We start from the raw sequence: 17,371 nt of genomic DNA, 5'->3' as shown, positions 1-17,371 counted from the left end.
CTTTGTAATACCGATCCCAGGTACTTAAAACTATTGCTTTTTACAATCAGTTCACCATCCAAAGATACCATTTTATCTGTAGTAACTCCATCTTTAAATTAACATTCCAAATACTCTGTTTTTGTCCTACTAAGTTTTAAACTTTTTCCTCCAGAGCTTGCCTCCACTGTTCCAGTTTTTGTTCCTAGTCTCTTTCACTATTTCCTACTAACACGACATCATCAGCATACATTAAGCACCATGGAATGTTACCCTGTAGTTTCGCTGTTATCTGGTCCAAAACTAATGAGAATAAGCCTTTATTTAAAATAACAAATTTATCAGTATCTCCCACACCTGTCCTAACGCTAGTCGTTACTCCCTCATACATATCCCTCACAATATTTACATATTCACCAGGGACTCCTTTCTTATTGAGTGCCTACCACAGAATCTCTCGAGGAACTCTATCATATGCTTTCTCAAGATCAATGAATACCATATGAGCGTTTGTTTCTTTACTCCTGTATTTTTCCATCAACTGCCTTTAGAAAACAGTCATCAGACCAATAATGACATACGGCAAAAACACGACCTGATACAGAGAGGGCAAAAAGAAGACAATATAACAGAGCTATAGGTACAAATATATGACGGAGATGCAAGGGAAACATTAATAACTGGGTAAGAAACAGAAGAGTAGGAACGACCACATAAGCCTATTACCAAGAACAACAAGAGCCAAAAGAAAAGGCTTTAACACAGTTGTGTATATAAACTTAGATGTAGTAACTGCCCAAAAACTTACATCGGTGAAACTGGTAGAATCTTAAACCAACCTATAGCAGCACACAAAATGGCTTCCAGCAATCGAAAAACCGATTCTACGTAAGCACTTCACCTTACATTATATCATAGTTATTCTTTTAGTAATAAATTTCAAATGGATATATCGTGTGTATCAAGCTTAAATATATAATGTTATGAGTTTTGCTCAAATATGTCCATCCAAAAATACTGAAAAAGAAAATTTCTTAAAAGAAAAAGGATTGGATATTTTATTTGTTTTAAAATTTGATGGAGCCATAGATTTAGAAGTCAAAATTATTTATTTTACAATTTACAATACAATAAATTGATCTATTAGCTCTCCCATTTTTTAATGCCATGGCAATTTTGTTGTTGGGTGATTTTATAACCCAATATTGAAATATTTCTATTTGTAAAATGATGATGTATTATTTAAAAATAATTCTAAAATAACAAACTGTACATTAGAGAAATCAAAATGCATTGAATGCTTCCTTGCAATCTCTTCAAAAATTAAATAAAATAGCAAATTGGCAAGGATCAACTGAATATTATTATTAAAATTGGTTAAAATTGTAAAAGATCTTACATGCATAAACAGTCGAACTCGCTTATTAGAATACCGGTTATAGGAATATCCCGGTTTAAGGAATAGAAATTTGAGGTCCAGAAACGTTTCTACTAGCCAACAATGATTGGTTATTAGAATATCCCGGTTATAGGAATACTTTTGTTTGGCACGAAGGCTATTCCAATAAGCGGGTTCGACTGTACTTAGATTTGTGACACTCAAAACATGGCTTTGGATAGAAGTGAGTATACAGTGCTAGTCAAAAGTCCGTACCCCCCCTCGTATCTTTTGAACGGTTATACTTATAATAGTGGAATTTGGAGGGAGGAAATAAACGGATATAGGCTCTTTAACTAGTCATGACAGGTGACGTAATAGTGACAGATGACGTTACAGCGCCACTATGACAGATAATTTTAAATGGGACCTTATGGCAAGTGATACCTCGTTTGAAAGGTATTGAAAATACCTATCCAGTCATACTATTTTTTTTTTGGGTTTAAGTTGATTTTGATTTTGGTGAATAAATTAAATAAATATAACATTGTAGTTTCGTATTTAACTAATAAAAATTCAAATGTCCGCCTATGGTTTTTTTGTCAAAAAAGTTGACGTTTTTCAGTTCTCTAGTAGTTTTTACGTCAACGTCAACCTTTTTGACAAGTAATCATAGGCGGAGGTTTGAATTTTTATTAATTAAATGCGAAACTACAATTTTATATTATTTCATTTATTCATCAAAATGAGCTTAAACTCAAACAAAATTAGTATGACTGTATAGGTATTTTCAATACCTTTCAAACGAGGTATCACTTGCCATAAGGTCCCATTTAAAATTATCTGTCATAGTGGCGCTGTAACGTCATCTGTCACTATTACGTCACCTGTCATGCTTGGTTAAGAAGCCTACATCCGTTTATTTCCTCCCTCCTAATTTCACTATTATAAGTATAACCGTTCAAAAGATACGAGGGGGGGTACGGACTTTTGACTAGCACTGTATAAAAACGAAAATAAAATCTTATGGAGATGCTTATGAAAATTGGTTAAATATTAATTATAATGAGTTCAAATATTAACGTTACTCCTAAGTATCTAATAATAAGACAGATACTAGATGAAATAAATGAATTATTCAGGAAAACACTGCATTAAATAGAAATAAGATATTATAAAAAACACTCTGTCACCTCTTTGAGTTGGCAGAATGAAGGGGAGGGAATTAGTCCATTGAAAAATGAGGTGTAGTTATAGAAATATAGAACTGTGATTAAATTAGCCGTCTTTTGAATAAAGACAAGGAATATTTAACTTATAAAAAAGAAAAAGAGAGTGCGCCAACTATTTTTTGAAGAAAAATTAGTAAAACGGAACATAAATTTAAAAAATTAATAAGTTCAAGTAAAATTACAATAAAGTAATTATTTAAATGTAAATTAATAAAAATGCGACGTTTATACCGGTACAAACTTATTCGAAATTGAAGTTTCACTCTGTATAATTATGTTTCCTCAACAAAGCATTTCTTAAAATATATATTTGATTAAGAGATCTCCTCAGTTTTAAACCGTTTTAAAGAAGTTTACATAGACCTCATTAAAAGTAAAAAATTGCTCTACTCGATAAAACCAAAAGTAATTAACTGTCATAATAAGTTGGAATGAAAAATGTATTCCTTGTACCAAAAGTTTTGTCTGTTGTATTTGCCTAATTGAAAAAGTTTTCGATTAGACTTATCTTTTGTGATTTATAGTTATTTGGTGGTTTCTAATTAATATCTATTGATTAGCCGAGTCGCAGTCATGAGAGGCCAAGTCGTGACTCCCCAGGGATTGGGAATTGTTGGAATTCGGGTGTCGGTTGACCGGGAATCCCGATTTGGATTCACCCTAACCAGACAAGGAGGATGGTGAGTTAGATTTACTTTTTTAATTATTCTACGCTTTTATTCGCTTTTATTGTTTTTATTTAAATTGCTTTTACTGCTTTATCGTATTTCTGCAGACGGGATAAATTGTTTTTTCAAAAAATATTGTTTTAGGTTTATAATTTGGTTGGTTAACTTTCCTACATTTTTAAATTTTAAATAAAATTTTTAATTTGTAAAGACAACACTCAGCGGAAAATTGTGTTAATGAATTCAACTTAAAAGCATATAAATACCTATGATGTTATACAGGGTTTTCGCAAAGAACACAAATACAATATCTGAAAAGAATCGGATTTAAATCTGAAAATTTGTAACTGAAGCTCATCTATACGTCTAAAATAGTGATGGGAAGTCACAGATTGGGACATTTTTTGCTCCCTCGCGCGAAGGAGAAATTTTAATCTGACCGAAACCAAATCCGTTTTGGCAACACTGATATTTTTTTCCCCCATTCTCTCTATCCCACTACGCAGTACGCAGTACGCAATACATGAGAACGCCATGTACTAAGAGCCCGTTCATATGACATTCGCTTGCGCGCATTGATAACGCGCGATTACAACTACATGCATTTTACTTGAGACCGTTCACATGCCAACGCGCGTTTTAAGTCAGTAAAACATCCACAGGCCATAAAGTACTTTTCTATTGGTCTAAAAATTCCTATTGCCTACTTACTTCATTGTTTGTTAATAAATTATTAGAAACTTTACTTAAAATTGATAAGTATAGTTAATTTACAATTCACCTAGAAACCTATGTGTTTAGAAGTGAGTCATGTCATGATAAATTTGAAATAGTCCATGTGGTGAGAAAAATGAAATAGTCCATGTGGGTGCTCCCATCTGAAAAAATTTCTGATTCGGTTCCTTTGTGGATTCTTATTCAAAAATGTCCCCTTTAAACAAATCTGAAGGGTGCCGGGCGGAATTTTTGGGCAGAAATTGTTTAAACAATTTTTTTAAACAATTACAAAAGATCACTTTTTTTGGTCTAGAACAGTCATGTCAAAGATACGGCCCCCGGGCCATACCAATACGGCCCGCGATCGCAATGTGTCACAGAAAGAAAAATCATGTTTTTTAGAGCTTTTAGACTTCACTCGATTGCTCTACGGAAGTTTTAAAATGCGTACACTACACTACATTTATAAGTCATTTCAAAGGCAGCGCGTGCCTAGACAAGCGAGAGAGATAGACAGTAACACCATCTCTTAGCGGAAACACCCTATTATTTTTGTTGAGAACAATAGAATCTTCCATGCGCTTCGAGTCTAGACTAGAACCTTCCTTATCGATATAAAAGAAGTGCGTCGACGTGTCACGTGAGTCAGTTGCGAAGTAGTGGTTGAGAAGGTATTGTACATTTGTTTGTGTCGTGCGTGTGCGATATCCATAATTGTGTCGAGTTCCATATTTGTTACGATTTCGGCATAATGTCACAAAAACGTAGAGTTGATAGTGAACGTAGAGTTTTTCAGTCTAAATGGGAAAATGCATATTTTTTCATAGAATGGAAAGGTAAACCACTGTGTTTGATTTGCAATCAAACAGTTGCTGTTTGTAAGGAGTTTAACTTGAAGAGACACTATGATACGAATCATAAATCAAAATTCGATTGTTACACTGAAAAAATAAGAATGGACAGATTGTCATCTTTAAAATCTAAACTTCAAGGTCAACAATCGATGTTTACTAAAGCTAATACTGAGAGCGAAGATGCCCTGAAATCAAGTTTTATTATTGCATTAGAAATCGCGAAGAGATCAAAACCTTTCACTGATGGTGATTTTATTAAAGACTGTATGTTGAAAGTTGCCGATGTTTTATTTCCATTTCAAAAGTCAATAATTCAAAATATTTCGCTGTCAAGAAACACTGTTGCTTCAAGAATAAATGATTTATCTCAAAATTTGGTTCTTCAACTGAAGGAGAAAATTAAGGAATTTACAAACTTTTCACTGGCTGTTGATGAGAGCACTGATACTGTTGATACAGCTCAACTTGCTGTTTTTATACGAGGTATTAACAGTAACTTTGAAATAACTGAAGAACTATTAAAGTGCGTTCCATTGACAGGTACTACAACAGCAAATGATATTTATTCTGCATTGGAGCATTTGATGGCAGAATATGGACTCGATTGGAATATACTTAGCAGCACAACTACGGATGGCGCTCCTGCCATGGTTGGCCAACATTCGGGCGTTGTAACTAAATTAAAACAGAAAACATCAGGAAATTTTGTGGGATTTCACTGTATAATTCACCAGGAATCATTGGCATCCAAACATTTAAAAATGGACCATGTCATGCAACCTATAATTAAAATAGTAAATTTTATAAGGAGCAGAGGACTAAATCACCGACAGTTCAGGCAGTTTTTACAAGATTTGGACGAAAAGTTTTCTGATGTCCCTTATTTCACCGAAGTTCGTTGGCTCAGTCGAGGAGTAGTTTTAGAAAGATTTTTTGCATTACGTGACCCTATTCAAGCTTTCATGTTAGAAAAAGGCAACCCAATTGATTATGACAATGACTGGTGGGTTGATTGTGCCTTTTTGGTAGATATGAATAAACACTTGACTGATCTGAATGTAAAGTTACAGGGTAAAAATCTGATTGTCACTCAAATGTACTCATGTATTCAAGCCTTTGAAACAAAGTTGAGGCTGTGGGAAAATCAGGTAAAAAATCAAACTTTGGATCATTTCCCTCATTTAAAATCATTTGGCACAGTGGATCAAAAAAAATTGGATCAATATTCTCAACTTCTGCAAAATCTTATCACGGAATTCAACAATCGTTTTGAAGACTTCCACAAAATGAATGAAATGGAATTCCCAATTTTCAACAATCCATTCAATTTTGAAGCTTCACAGGCACCAGTTCATTTGCAAATGGAGTTGATAGATATTCAATCGGACAGTATTTTGAAAGAAAAATTTAAAGAGGTTAACGCACTTACATTTTATACACAATATTTCAAGAGTTTGGATAACTACCCGGAATTAAAAAAGCATGCAGCACGCATTCTGTGCATGTTTGGTAGCACCTATTTATGTGAGCAGATGTTTTCCGTCATGAAAATAAATAAGAACAAACATCGCACAAGACTTACAAATGAACATCTCCAATCAATTCTTAAAATAAATACAAAGAATATGATACCTGACATCAATGAGCTTGTCAAAAACAAGAGAAGTCAGGTATCTGGATCCTCGAGCTCAAAATAATTACCCGCTTTTATAACTTTGATATGATTTTTAACAACCGTATATTATAAGTATACTATTAAATAAAATGTTATAATAATTCAGTACATTTTTTTTGATTTGAATCTGGCCCGCCGACACATTCTGAATTTAATATATGGCCCTCTGCAAAATTGAGTTTGACACCCCTGGTCTAGAACATATATTTTTAGGTTTTTAGGTCAGTCTTAAAAAGAAAGGTATCTTGTAATTTTTCTCAAAAATTGGTAGTTTTCGAGTTATAGGCGATTGAAAATCTGAAAAATGCGAAAATACGCATTTTCGAAGCTTAAAATCTCATATTTATATTAGTATTTTTGAGGTTGCCAGATACTTAAATTGAAGACTAAACATTCAGCTTCAAGATTCTGATGAGTGATCGCGTCTAACCTTAATTTATACTGTTGCTTTTAAATTGTTAAATATGCGTGTTTATCCGATTTTTTTGCGGGTGGGGCGCGCTCTATTTCAAAAATCTCCTATTTTCCTCCAAAAAATATATTTCCTAGATTCTTTGGGATATTCTGAATAAAATAAGTTTCTTGACATTTTTCTCAAAAGTTAATAGTTTTAAACATGTTAAAGTATAAGCGATTTAAAATCCGAAAAATACCCGCGAAAAAGTGATCGTAAACTTCCCCCTATTCACCACCCTGATTAAAATTAGTCATTAATCTTGTTTGGTCTTCTTTATTTATGTAATATTAATAGGTTCTAGATGTTTAACCGGCTTAGAATGATTAGTTTTTAGAAAAATGGAGTTGAAAATGGAATAACGAATTTTTGTATTTTGGTAAAAATAGAAAGATTAGCATCAGAGATAAGAAAAAAATGTTTAAATATAAAATTGTCGCTTATTTATTTATCAAGAACGTGGTGTGCAAAAAAAGTTTTTCTACGGCACAAATTGAGTGAGCTATTGACAATTAAAACTTGTAATTACATGCAAAAACCACCTTTACCAACCCTTTCAAAGTCACCTCTTTTGGCGACTGAGGACTTTAAAAGGATTCAATATTAATAGCCTTATGGAGCTTGTAAAAACCTTCAAAATTTTTTTTACCAAACTTTCTACGATAAGAAATAAAAAAGTTGCGGTAAAAAAATTAATATATTTTTTTGAAAAAAAAAGGGGGAGAAATCCAATTGGAAGCATAATAGTGTAAGTTGGCGGTGTTTGTAGTCATTGGCCTTATTTATTCTTCTTTATTTATATATTATTAATAGATTTCAGAAATTTGACGGACTTAAAATTATTAGTTTTTAAAAAAAACTGGAGTTAAAAGCGAAGAATGAATTTTTGTAGTTTGGTAAAAAATGCCATTTTCTTCAGAATAGAAAGATTAGCATCAGAGATACGAAAAAATGTTTAAATATGAAATTGTAGGTTATTTAATTCCCAAAAACTTCGTTTGAAATTTTTTTTTCTACGGCAAAAATTGAGTGAATCGTAAATGAGTGTAATATCGAAAAACATTGATTTTTTCGATATAAAACTAACACTTTCGATAGCGAATAAATCCAAAACTATTAATTTTATCACAAAAATGGATGGGACATTTTTTGCTTAAAATTAATGTTTTTATCGACTTTTGCAGTCAAAATATAGTCAAAAATTTCCACCCCCGAGGTGGGGTGGCAACCACCCCCATGGTAAAAGCGCCTTTCGGCATAATATAGATTTTGATCCTTGGACTATCAACTGCTTATTCTCAAATTTTCAAGCAAATCGATCCATTCTGTAAAAATTGTGAGGTGAGAAGCTTCGGTTCCTGGGCTATATTGTATCTCTGTTTTTTTTTTGTTTATTAATATCTACTTTATTTTTAATTTAATAATCTTTACACATAGTTTATTTAGTGTAAATTAAGAGTTTTTAACTTAAATTAAAATTACTTAAAAACCTATCTTAAATTTCTTTACTCGAAAATATGCTCTATTTTGGTCGCCAGGACAGCCTTTCCGGTTCTATTTATAGGGTCTCATGCAAACTTTTCTTTTCGTTGTTTTTGCTTCGTCTCTCTTTTAGGCCACTTCCTAATTAAGTTTGTTTCTGTCAAACAATTCCCAATAATTAAGGAAACCCGAGACCGACTCGTCTACTGCTTGTAGTTGGTAGTGTTCGTTGTAGAATTTCCTTATTTAATCCTAACTTTAGACACGACATTGTTGATACCTTTGTAAACAATGTGTACAATGAAATAGGTCTTTTCTAGGATATATTGAAGAAATTAGTTCAATATACTTTTATAAAATAGCTATACTGAAATAGAATACATTACATTAGAGACTTTTTGAGTACATTATAATATGTGTTTGGTAAATACATATTCTTATTCTTCTTCTCCCTCTTTATAAGCAATTCTGCTTGATCATTGGCGGATTGATGCCTCTATGGAAGGTTGTCACTCCATCTTTTGCGCGGTAGGCCTATACTTCTTCTACCGATTGGTGATTTATCTCTTGCTATATTGACCACATGTGTCTCCCCCATTTTGCTAATGTGGTTATTCTATTCTTTTTTCTATTTAGTATCCATTCGTTTATACACTGGGCGTTACATTTCCACAGACCGGTCCAGGTAGTCAATTTGAGAGATTGATTAACGTCTGCTCCGTGAAAAATCCCAATTTCCAAGGGACTTACGCGCAGATAAATCACCAATTTAACATAGTGTGGGAATAAAAGTACAAGTGCAGTAGTGAGTGAAAACAAATCATCCAAAACATCGAAAAAGTAAGATCTCTCCATTATTTACTGTAAACAGGTAGATATCAATAAATTATTCGAAAACAATTCAACAATATAGATAAAATAAAAACCACTGTCTATCCAGAGCATTTTATGAAGAATAACTTTTTTCGTAAAATTGATAATAAAAAAGTGTTCCATGTGGTTCCTAGTTACGCAGATATACTGTATAAGAGCTTCTGTATAATAATTTTCAAATTGCAATGCCATATTCGGATTCAGCATATTCAAAAACAAAATAGAAACATATTTGATCAAAGTAAAATGATGAATTTAACGATATTTTTAAAATTATTTATACAAAACAATTGTTATTGTTTAAACAATTAGCGGCCAAATCTGCGATTAGAACTTTATATTTAAACAAGTATATAAACTAACAAAAAAAAGTTATCAGCTTGTTTGAATTTTTCCGAAACAATGCATGTTTTCGCTCTAATTGCACTCCCCTAGTTTGCTTAGATAACATTATACGAGGTGAATGGAAGCGTTGTATTTTCTCCTAACTTTAAAAAATTCTGTGAAAAAATTGGAGGGCTGATTTTGTTACGTGCTCCGTTTGTATTATCCTGGAGGTATCCCTAAGATCTTGTTTTTTAATTATCCAAGAATTATGCAAGAATCTTGAAAGTCGGAGTACAAATAATAAAGTTATAGATTGTCAAACTTATCAAACATTTTAGGTGGCGAAATTTTGTGCCGGTCAGTGTATATAGCGAAAATACCTCAAGATTATGTTTTGCTTTTCAACTATATTCGATAAAATAAATTCATGTACATGTGCATAATTACAGACTGTACACCAATAGCTTCGAGAATAATTACATAAAATCAAATCAGATTTAAACTTTGATATGACTCGGCCACTATATACCTCGACTTAAACCCGATAGAGCATGTGGGATGAATTGCAGTGCATAAGAAGAAAATACAATCTTGTTCCAAGTACAATAGACGAACCTCGAATTGCAACACACTATTAATGAAATGCCATTTCTCAAGAATACAATTTAACTTTAATTAGAGACATGCCAAGAAAGACGGATACACTAACTAGGATACGAGAAGGAAATGATCGTTATTAGTTATGGTCTAATCTTCCTCAAAACATTTAAATTTTATCACTCAGCGGTTTCAAATAAGTCATCGAACGTTCTTTTTAAAATATTTTTCAAACATTTTTTCAAAATTGATTATTGTAAATTGATATTCTCATCCAAAAATTCTGAAAATTTTTGGCATTTAAGAAAGAGATTTGAAAAAGCTTTAAAATGGAAAAGTTTTTATGTTTGTAATAAAATTATTCATAAAATACGAAGATAATATTATGGTAATTCTACTAAAAAATATATTTTTTTAATACAGAATCCTTTTGTAGCATTACTCTTATTTTGAACTTATAAAAATTTAGGCAATAGCTCAAAGATGTACTCTTTTTCTTATTATTGCGCCTCCTGCGCAAATGCAGCTTTGGCTGCTTTCCTGTGTTGTTTGATTCTTGAAATAAGTTCTTTTTTGGTGGATAAATTGGCTATTGATATTTGCTATCTGTGTTATTATTTGTAGCGAGCTTTTACAGGGTATATACGAGCCCCTTCCCATATGAGTTGGCCCAATGTAGATTTAAAAGAAAATCTAATTTTATAGAACAAAAACAAAAGTCCAGCATTCCTAAATAAAGTTTTAATTCATTGATAATTTTTGAAGTTCCAGAAGTATACAAAATATGTTTTAAATTTATAAGAACGATTAATTAAGCAGAATAATAACAAATTATAAAAAAACGCAAAAAATATCTAACTTTAACAAAACAAACGTGGAAGTTTACAACTAAGTGACATCTTTTTTATTTTTAATTAGATTCAAAATTCTTCGAGGCATAGTTTTTACTAAAGTTCTTACAACACTCTGGTGTAAATGGATCCCATATTTTTTGCAAGTTTTGCTTCAATTCTTTGATGGATCTAGCAGGATGTTTCCTCAATATTATTTTTAAAATTTCGCGTAAAAAAGAGGCGCAAAAGTTTTTCTCGGGGACAAGTTAGTTAGGGGCTGTTAGAAACGTATTCCAGAAGTAGTATACCGTGGTCACCAATTCAGTTTAAACTCTTTTTTGAGGTATGGCAACCTACGCTATCTTGTTGGAAGACAAAATCTTTCGCTAATTTAAACTTATTGAAACGATTTTGTTCCTCAATCGGTAAGAAATTATTTAAAACCTTCAAATAATATTTGGCTGTATTTACTATTCCATCCATAAAATGCAATTTTTCCAAACTATTCGATAACATGCTGCCCCAGACCATGATAAACATAGGAAATTTGACTTTTCTGTTAAAACATTAAGCTGAAAAGCTTTACTTTTCCTGCGTATAACTCGACTCCTACTGTATCCAACTCGACTCCAACACAAACTTCAAATCTGGATCCATCACTCCATTTTATTGTATCCCTTAGTGAATTTGTCCAACCTCAATGCTCTTTTGACCATTTTAACTTATTTTTCTTGTGTTGTAATGTTAAGACTGGATTTTCGTTAGTCTGAGATAAAATTAAGGTTTTCACAAAGAATTCCTATTGATTTTTTTAGCTTTATCAATCACTATGTAACTAGAAAATCTTAATTTGTGGATCTCTCAGTGACATGTCGATCTAGAAACGTGTGTTCCAACCAGGTTACTCCAAAAACTAGTTAAATCTAGATAAGTTGCACGTCGGTTTTTCACTATAATGCGTCTTAATCCCCTTCTATCTGCTTCGCTTATTTTACCTTTTCCTTCATTTATAGGTTTTGTGATGACAAAACCTGAGGTTTTGTATCTCCTAACTGTATTTCTTACACTATACTGTGACAATTGAAACATATTCGCGATTTTCGAATTGATTTTCGAGAATTAAAAAATCTATTGACGATTGAACATAAATGTTCTCATCCATAACTTTACCTTCACTCATTCCCATCGCTGACTTTATCCCGACAAACGGCAATAGGCTTTATAATATCACAAAATCTATTTGACATTAATTGACAATTGTTTTGATATCATTTTCCATAGCCTAACTCTGATTTTAAGATAATTATGAAAAAATCAATGTATGTTGATATTGGTAGGGGAGCAAAGTATGCTAAATGTGCAGTCACTCGAGCGTTATGGGGACCTATTGGGTTGTGAAGAGTAGGTCTTAAAACCAAAAAAAGTTATGTAAAGTTTTCCATTTTAGCGGGCGCTTGCCATTTTTTAATTTAATTTTCCATTTCCAACAATCGTTTTTCCGATTATAACGCCATATATCCATAATTCGAAAAAAACTTTCGAATAAAAGTTACTTATTTTTACGTAAGGTATCCAAATCTGCAATAAAAAATGGGGCTCCTATTTAAGATTTTAAAGTTACCCCCCTCCACACCTCCGTGGGGAGTCGTGTTTGGTGCCATTAGATAGATTTTTTTAAAATATTGTATAAGTGTATTTTACAGTTTTTCGATCTGATGTTCATTTCGCGAAATATCGGGGGATTCGTATTTAAAATAATAAATTTACCCCCCACCCCTCTCCCTGGGAAGTCGTGTTTGGTATCATTCGATAGATTTTAAAAAAATATTGAGTACGTATTTTTTAGTTTTTCGATCTGTCATTCATTTCGCGAAATATTCGCTTTTTTCTTGTGAAACTTTGGGACTCACCCATTTCCTTACGTCCGGCTCAAATCGTCAGATTTTTGAAATATACACTATTTTGCATGTACTTAACTTACCTTATCTTAATCTGACAATTTCGAGTTTTTTTAGGGATAGATTTTTTTTCGGGCCCCCCTTAACGAACTCCCCTGTGTTAAGAGCCAATATATGGTAGAGGTACATCTGCAGGGTACCAGGTTTCTCACCATATGATAATCTGACGCGCTCGAGTAACTGCAAAAATCCCCGCTTGGGCTCCCCTACCATATAATTGAATCAAAAGCCACGATTTAGCAATTTTTTTATTATTGTTTGAAATAAATAAAAAAACCATAAGTGTAATGTTTTCAATGAATATTAGTAAAACATGCAATAATAATTAGTATGGGAACTTATAAAAATATGTTGATTATCACTTGTTTATGGTAATCGTCATAAACTGCAAATTCCAAAGGTGGGCCAACTAAAATGGAAAGGGGCTCGTACAAGTATATACAATACACAATACATAAACATATAAGACATGCATACACAATACCTAATCATATAATACATAAACACACCAAACAATCAGAATTTAATACCATCCTGAGTACAAAACACCAAACTCAGAATTCATGACTATTTGTCACAAGCATGACTATTTGTCTACAAGATCGAGACCAAGTAAGCCCGTCGTCAATTTGAGAAACATACGTCAATAAAAAAGAAAATTTTCATTTTAAGCCAGCCGTCAATTTCCTTTCTCATTGATAACATCTTATCCCAAAATCAGTTCGGCTTTTTAACTAATAAATGTACCACTGATGCCTTGGTTTATGTGTTTCATGAGGTTTACCAAGCACTAAACAATAATCTTTATACTGCCACTGTTTTCTGTGACTACGCCAAAGCTTTTGATTGTGTAAATCACGACATTTTCTTCGAATTGGTTCCAATCTTTCTTGAATAATAGGAACAACTAGTTAGAGCAAATGATACTGACTCTAGTCTCAAAAACATTTTATGTGGAGTACCACAAGGTTCAGTAATGGGTCCTCTACTGTTCCTTATCTTTATAAATGACATCACTAGTTTAAAAATCGATGGCAAAATTTTTCTTTTTGCTGATTATACCTGGTCTGACTCTAGTTTACTCTCTTAACGTGGATAAGACAGTAGCATTATCCTATAAAAGTGCTCTTAAACTCCTGCTTGTTAATAACAGCCAAATCTCTACCGTTGATTCTGTATTTCTTGGTATTTTTTTAGACAGCAACCTCAAATAGTCCCTTCATATCGATTTGTTAAGTAAGAAACTCGCCTCAGCCTGCTATGCTATAAGATCTGTTTCGAAAGAACTCAATTTAGCATCTTCTAAACTTACATATTTTTCCTTGTTCGAGTCTCATCTTCGATATGGTCTTCCTATTTGGGGTTCTAGTACAGCTGCCCAATTAGATGTTATTTTTAAATTACAAAAAAGAGCAATAAGGTATCTGTTTGGCCTCATAAGAAGAACACATTGCAGAAGTTACTTCAAAGGTCACGGAATTTTAACCCTTCCATCTTTATATATTTTAGAAACTGTTTGCTTAATTCGTAAACACATGCATGTCTTTCCAGCAAGGCCTCATAATGACTACTCCACCAGAAATTCAACTTTTGATGTCTATTTATTGATCCCGTCCTCTGAGTTAGTAAAGAAATCTATATTATATTACGCAAAAAAACTATACAACCATCTTTCTTTACAACTCAAATCTGCAACATCTTTTCCCAAGTTCCGTAAAATGACAAAAGCTCATCTATCTAAAAGACCATATTATTCAGTAGAAGAGTTTCTTAATGACTAACTAAGAAATTACAGTAATGTATAAGTAACCAAACTTATCTATATTTGGGTGTCACATGCAGCAGCTTAGACTTATTAGTTCCTACGTCTATAGTTTACTTTGTTGTATGTTCACTTTGCAATTTCTATTAAGGTACTAGTACACTTTAGAAGACCAAAAATAAGCATTTTTTCAAGATTTTTTTCTTCAGAACGTTTATTAAAAATGAACATAAAACTTTTTACATATTAATATCTAACTCTTAAAGAATACAAAAAATTATATCCTTTTTCATTTATGCACGTACACTAATATTTATAGGGCACCAAAGTCGAGGCCTCGAAAAAAAGTAGTTCCGATGGAGGACAGTTAATCTCAAAATTGGGATCTCTGAAAAAAAAAATCGTACGGCATTTGAAAAAGGAAGGTAACTTACGTGACAATTTATCACCGTTAGTGAAAAATTTCGCAAAAAAAAATTTTACGGAAATTTGAAAAAATTTTCTGAAAAAATTGCCCGTTTTTCTTCAGTTTTTCATGGATAAAAAATATTTATTTTTTATATTTTGGTCAAATTCTGGTAAACTGTCACGTAAGAAATCTTGCTTTTTCAAATGCAGAACGATTTTTTTGTTTCAGATATACCAATCCTGAGATTAACTATCCGCCATCATTTTTCGAGGCCTGGACTTTTGCCCCCTCTACAATATTAGTGTACGTGCATAAATAAACAAAAATATTTTTTGTACTCTCTAAAAGTTATGTATTAATTTGTATAATAAAAAGTTTTATGTTCATTTTTAATAAAGGTTCTGAGACAAAAATTCTTGAAAGAAATCATTATTTTTGGTCTTCTAAAGTGTACTAGTACCTTAATTGTTGCAATATATCGATTTGGTTTTTTTTTTCTTTACTATATTAACTTATATTTTGTATTTTTGTATTTTTTTGAAGTTATACTTCTTTAGGCGCGATTGAGATTGAGGGTGAATTTATATTGATCTGCGCGCATGCGCACACCGATAGTATGGTATTAGTTATTATACGGGCTCTGATTGGGTGTTGAAATGATCTGTCAATAATAAATAATTGTTCAATATGAAGGTAAACAAATGTATAATATATTAGTTTTATTGTGAGGACAGAAACAAAAAAGTTTATAATTGTAGTGACATTTAAATAGTTTTTAAAAGCAACAGGTACGTAATAATTGTAAATGTATCATAGGTACCTACCTATTTGAACCTACCAAAATACATAGTATGTAATACTTTTATTTACATAATTTGATTACCATCAAAATTTCTATCAATGTTCACCTAATATATTGTTTTCTTACTCTATGTTTTGTTGTATTTGTTCAATTCTAAATCATTTCAATTCAAAATCAAAATAATTTAATTTAATTTAATTCAAAAATGTCAAAAGCTTAATCCGTTTAGTTAGTCGATCTTCGCACATAATGACACATTGCCTCCGTGGCGAAGCGTTTAAGGCGAATGAACCCCAATATACCAACCGCGCTGATAGCTGGTTCGAATCCCAATAAAAACTTTTATTTTTTTATTTTTTTTATACATTTTATAATTGTAAGTATATTTATTATATAATTTTATTTTCAGAAAATACGTATTTAGTTAAAAAAATTTCCGACAATTAATGTTCAGAAATCATTTGTGGCATTTTTAATGTGTTTGTGTGTGTTTTATTCTTTTATTATTTTAATTTTTGGCACTGGTTTTATTCTTTTATTATTTTAATTTTTGGCACTGTTTTAATAAAAATATTTGAGAAGTAGTAAGTATAAATTAGCTTAATATTTAAATAAAATATAAATAAAAAGTATATTAATTTCGTTTAAATCATATAATAGAAGTATAACTTCTTACGTGCGTACAAAGTACACACATTCTTTTTTTTATATTGACGATTTATCAAATTTCAGAAAAGTGTATTTGTTATTGTTATTGTTATTATTTATTTATTTTTTCTGACCTTATATTAAGCTTTGTCCATAAAATTTTTATAATTTTCAGTGACAATAAAGCATATTTCTATTCTATTCTATTCATTGCAAGCAACTGTGACCTCATCCCATATAAATATAATATTATATTTATTGTCAAACATGTTTCACAATAATTGTTTTTGAAAAAAAAATTTAAAAGTTTTTAGCAAAATCTTTAACTTTTGATAACAACTTTAGTTTACTTCTGTATATAAATGCATTTATTTTATCCGATTACAGCAATAAAGGAGAACCAAACTAGTAAATTAGTACAAGATATTTTCACATTCTCAAACATACAAATAAACATGTATTTTAGACTGTCTTCAAAGGAACACAATTCATTACAAACATCTCTAGTTCTTTGAATAGTTTTCTTGAATGAACTTTCCAGAATCGGTTAAGACATCCTGTATAGAATTCAACAACTACTTTACATAACATCAATTACTAAGTTTGCGTAGAGCTCGAAATCGACTTATTTCGGAATAGTGTTCTCATAGGAAATCAGTTCCTAAACAGGAGATGAAACTTTTAGATTTACTTGGGAAGTTTGGAAGGCATTCTAAGCTCGGC

At 31.7% G+C, this 17,371-nt stretch overlaps 1 protein-coding gene across 2 annotated transcripts in view; it reads left to right on the top strand.

The window, feature by feature from the left end:
- The window catches only part of LOC114333661 (teneurin-a), a 499,544-nt gene that overhangs the window by 359,524 nt on the left and 122,649 nt on the right, over positions 1–17,371 (top strand). For both annotated transcript variants that reach the window (XM_050653925.1, XM_050653924.1), the window contains one exon: positions 3,150–3,269. In XM_050653925.1, coding sequence (XP_050509882.1) covers positions 3,150–3,269 — 120 coding nt within the window. The remainder of the gene's footprint in view (positions 1–3,149; positions 3,270–17,371) is intronic.

Source organism: Diabrotica virgifera, chromosome 6 (genome assembly GCF_917563875.1).
Source record: "Diabrotica virgifera virgifera chromosome 6, PGI_DIABVI_V3a".
In the NCBI taxonomy this organism is placed as follows: Eukaryota; Metazoa; Arthropoda; class Insecta; order Coleoptera; family Chrysomelidae; genus Diabrotica; species Diabrotica virgifera.
Note: the sequence above shows the minus strand (reverse complement) of the source record. Positions and strands in the feature narration are given on the sequence as shown.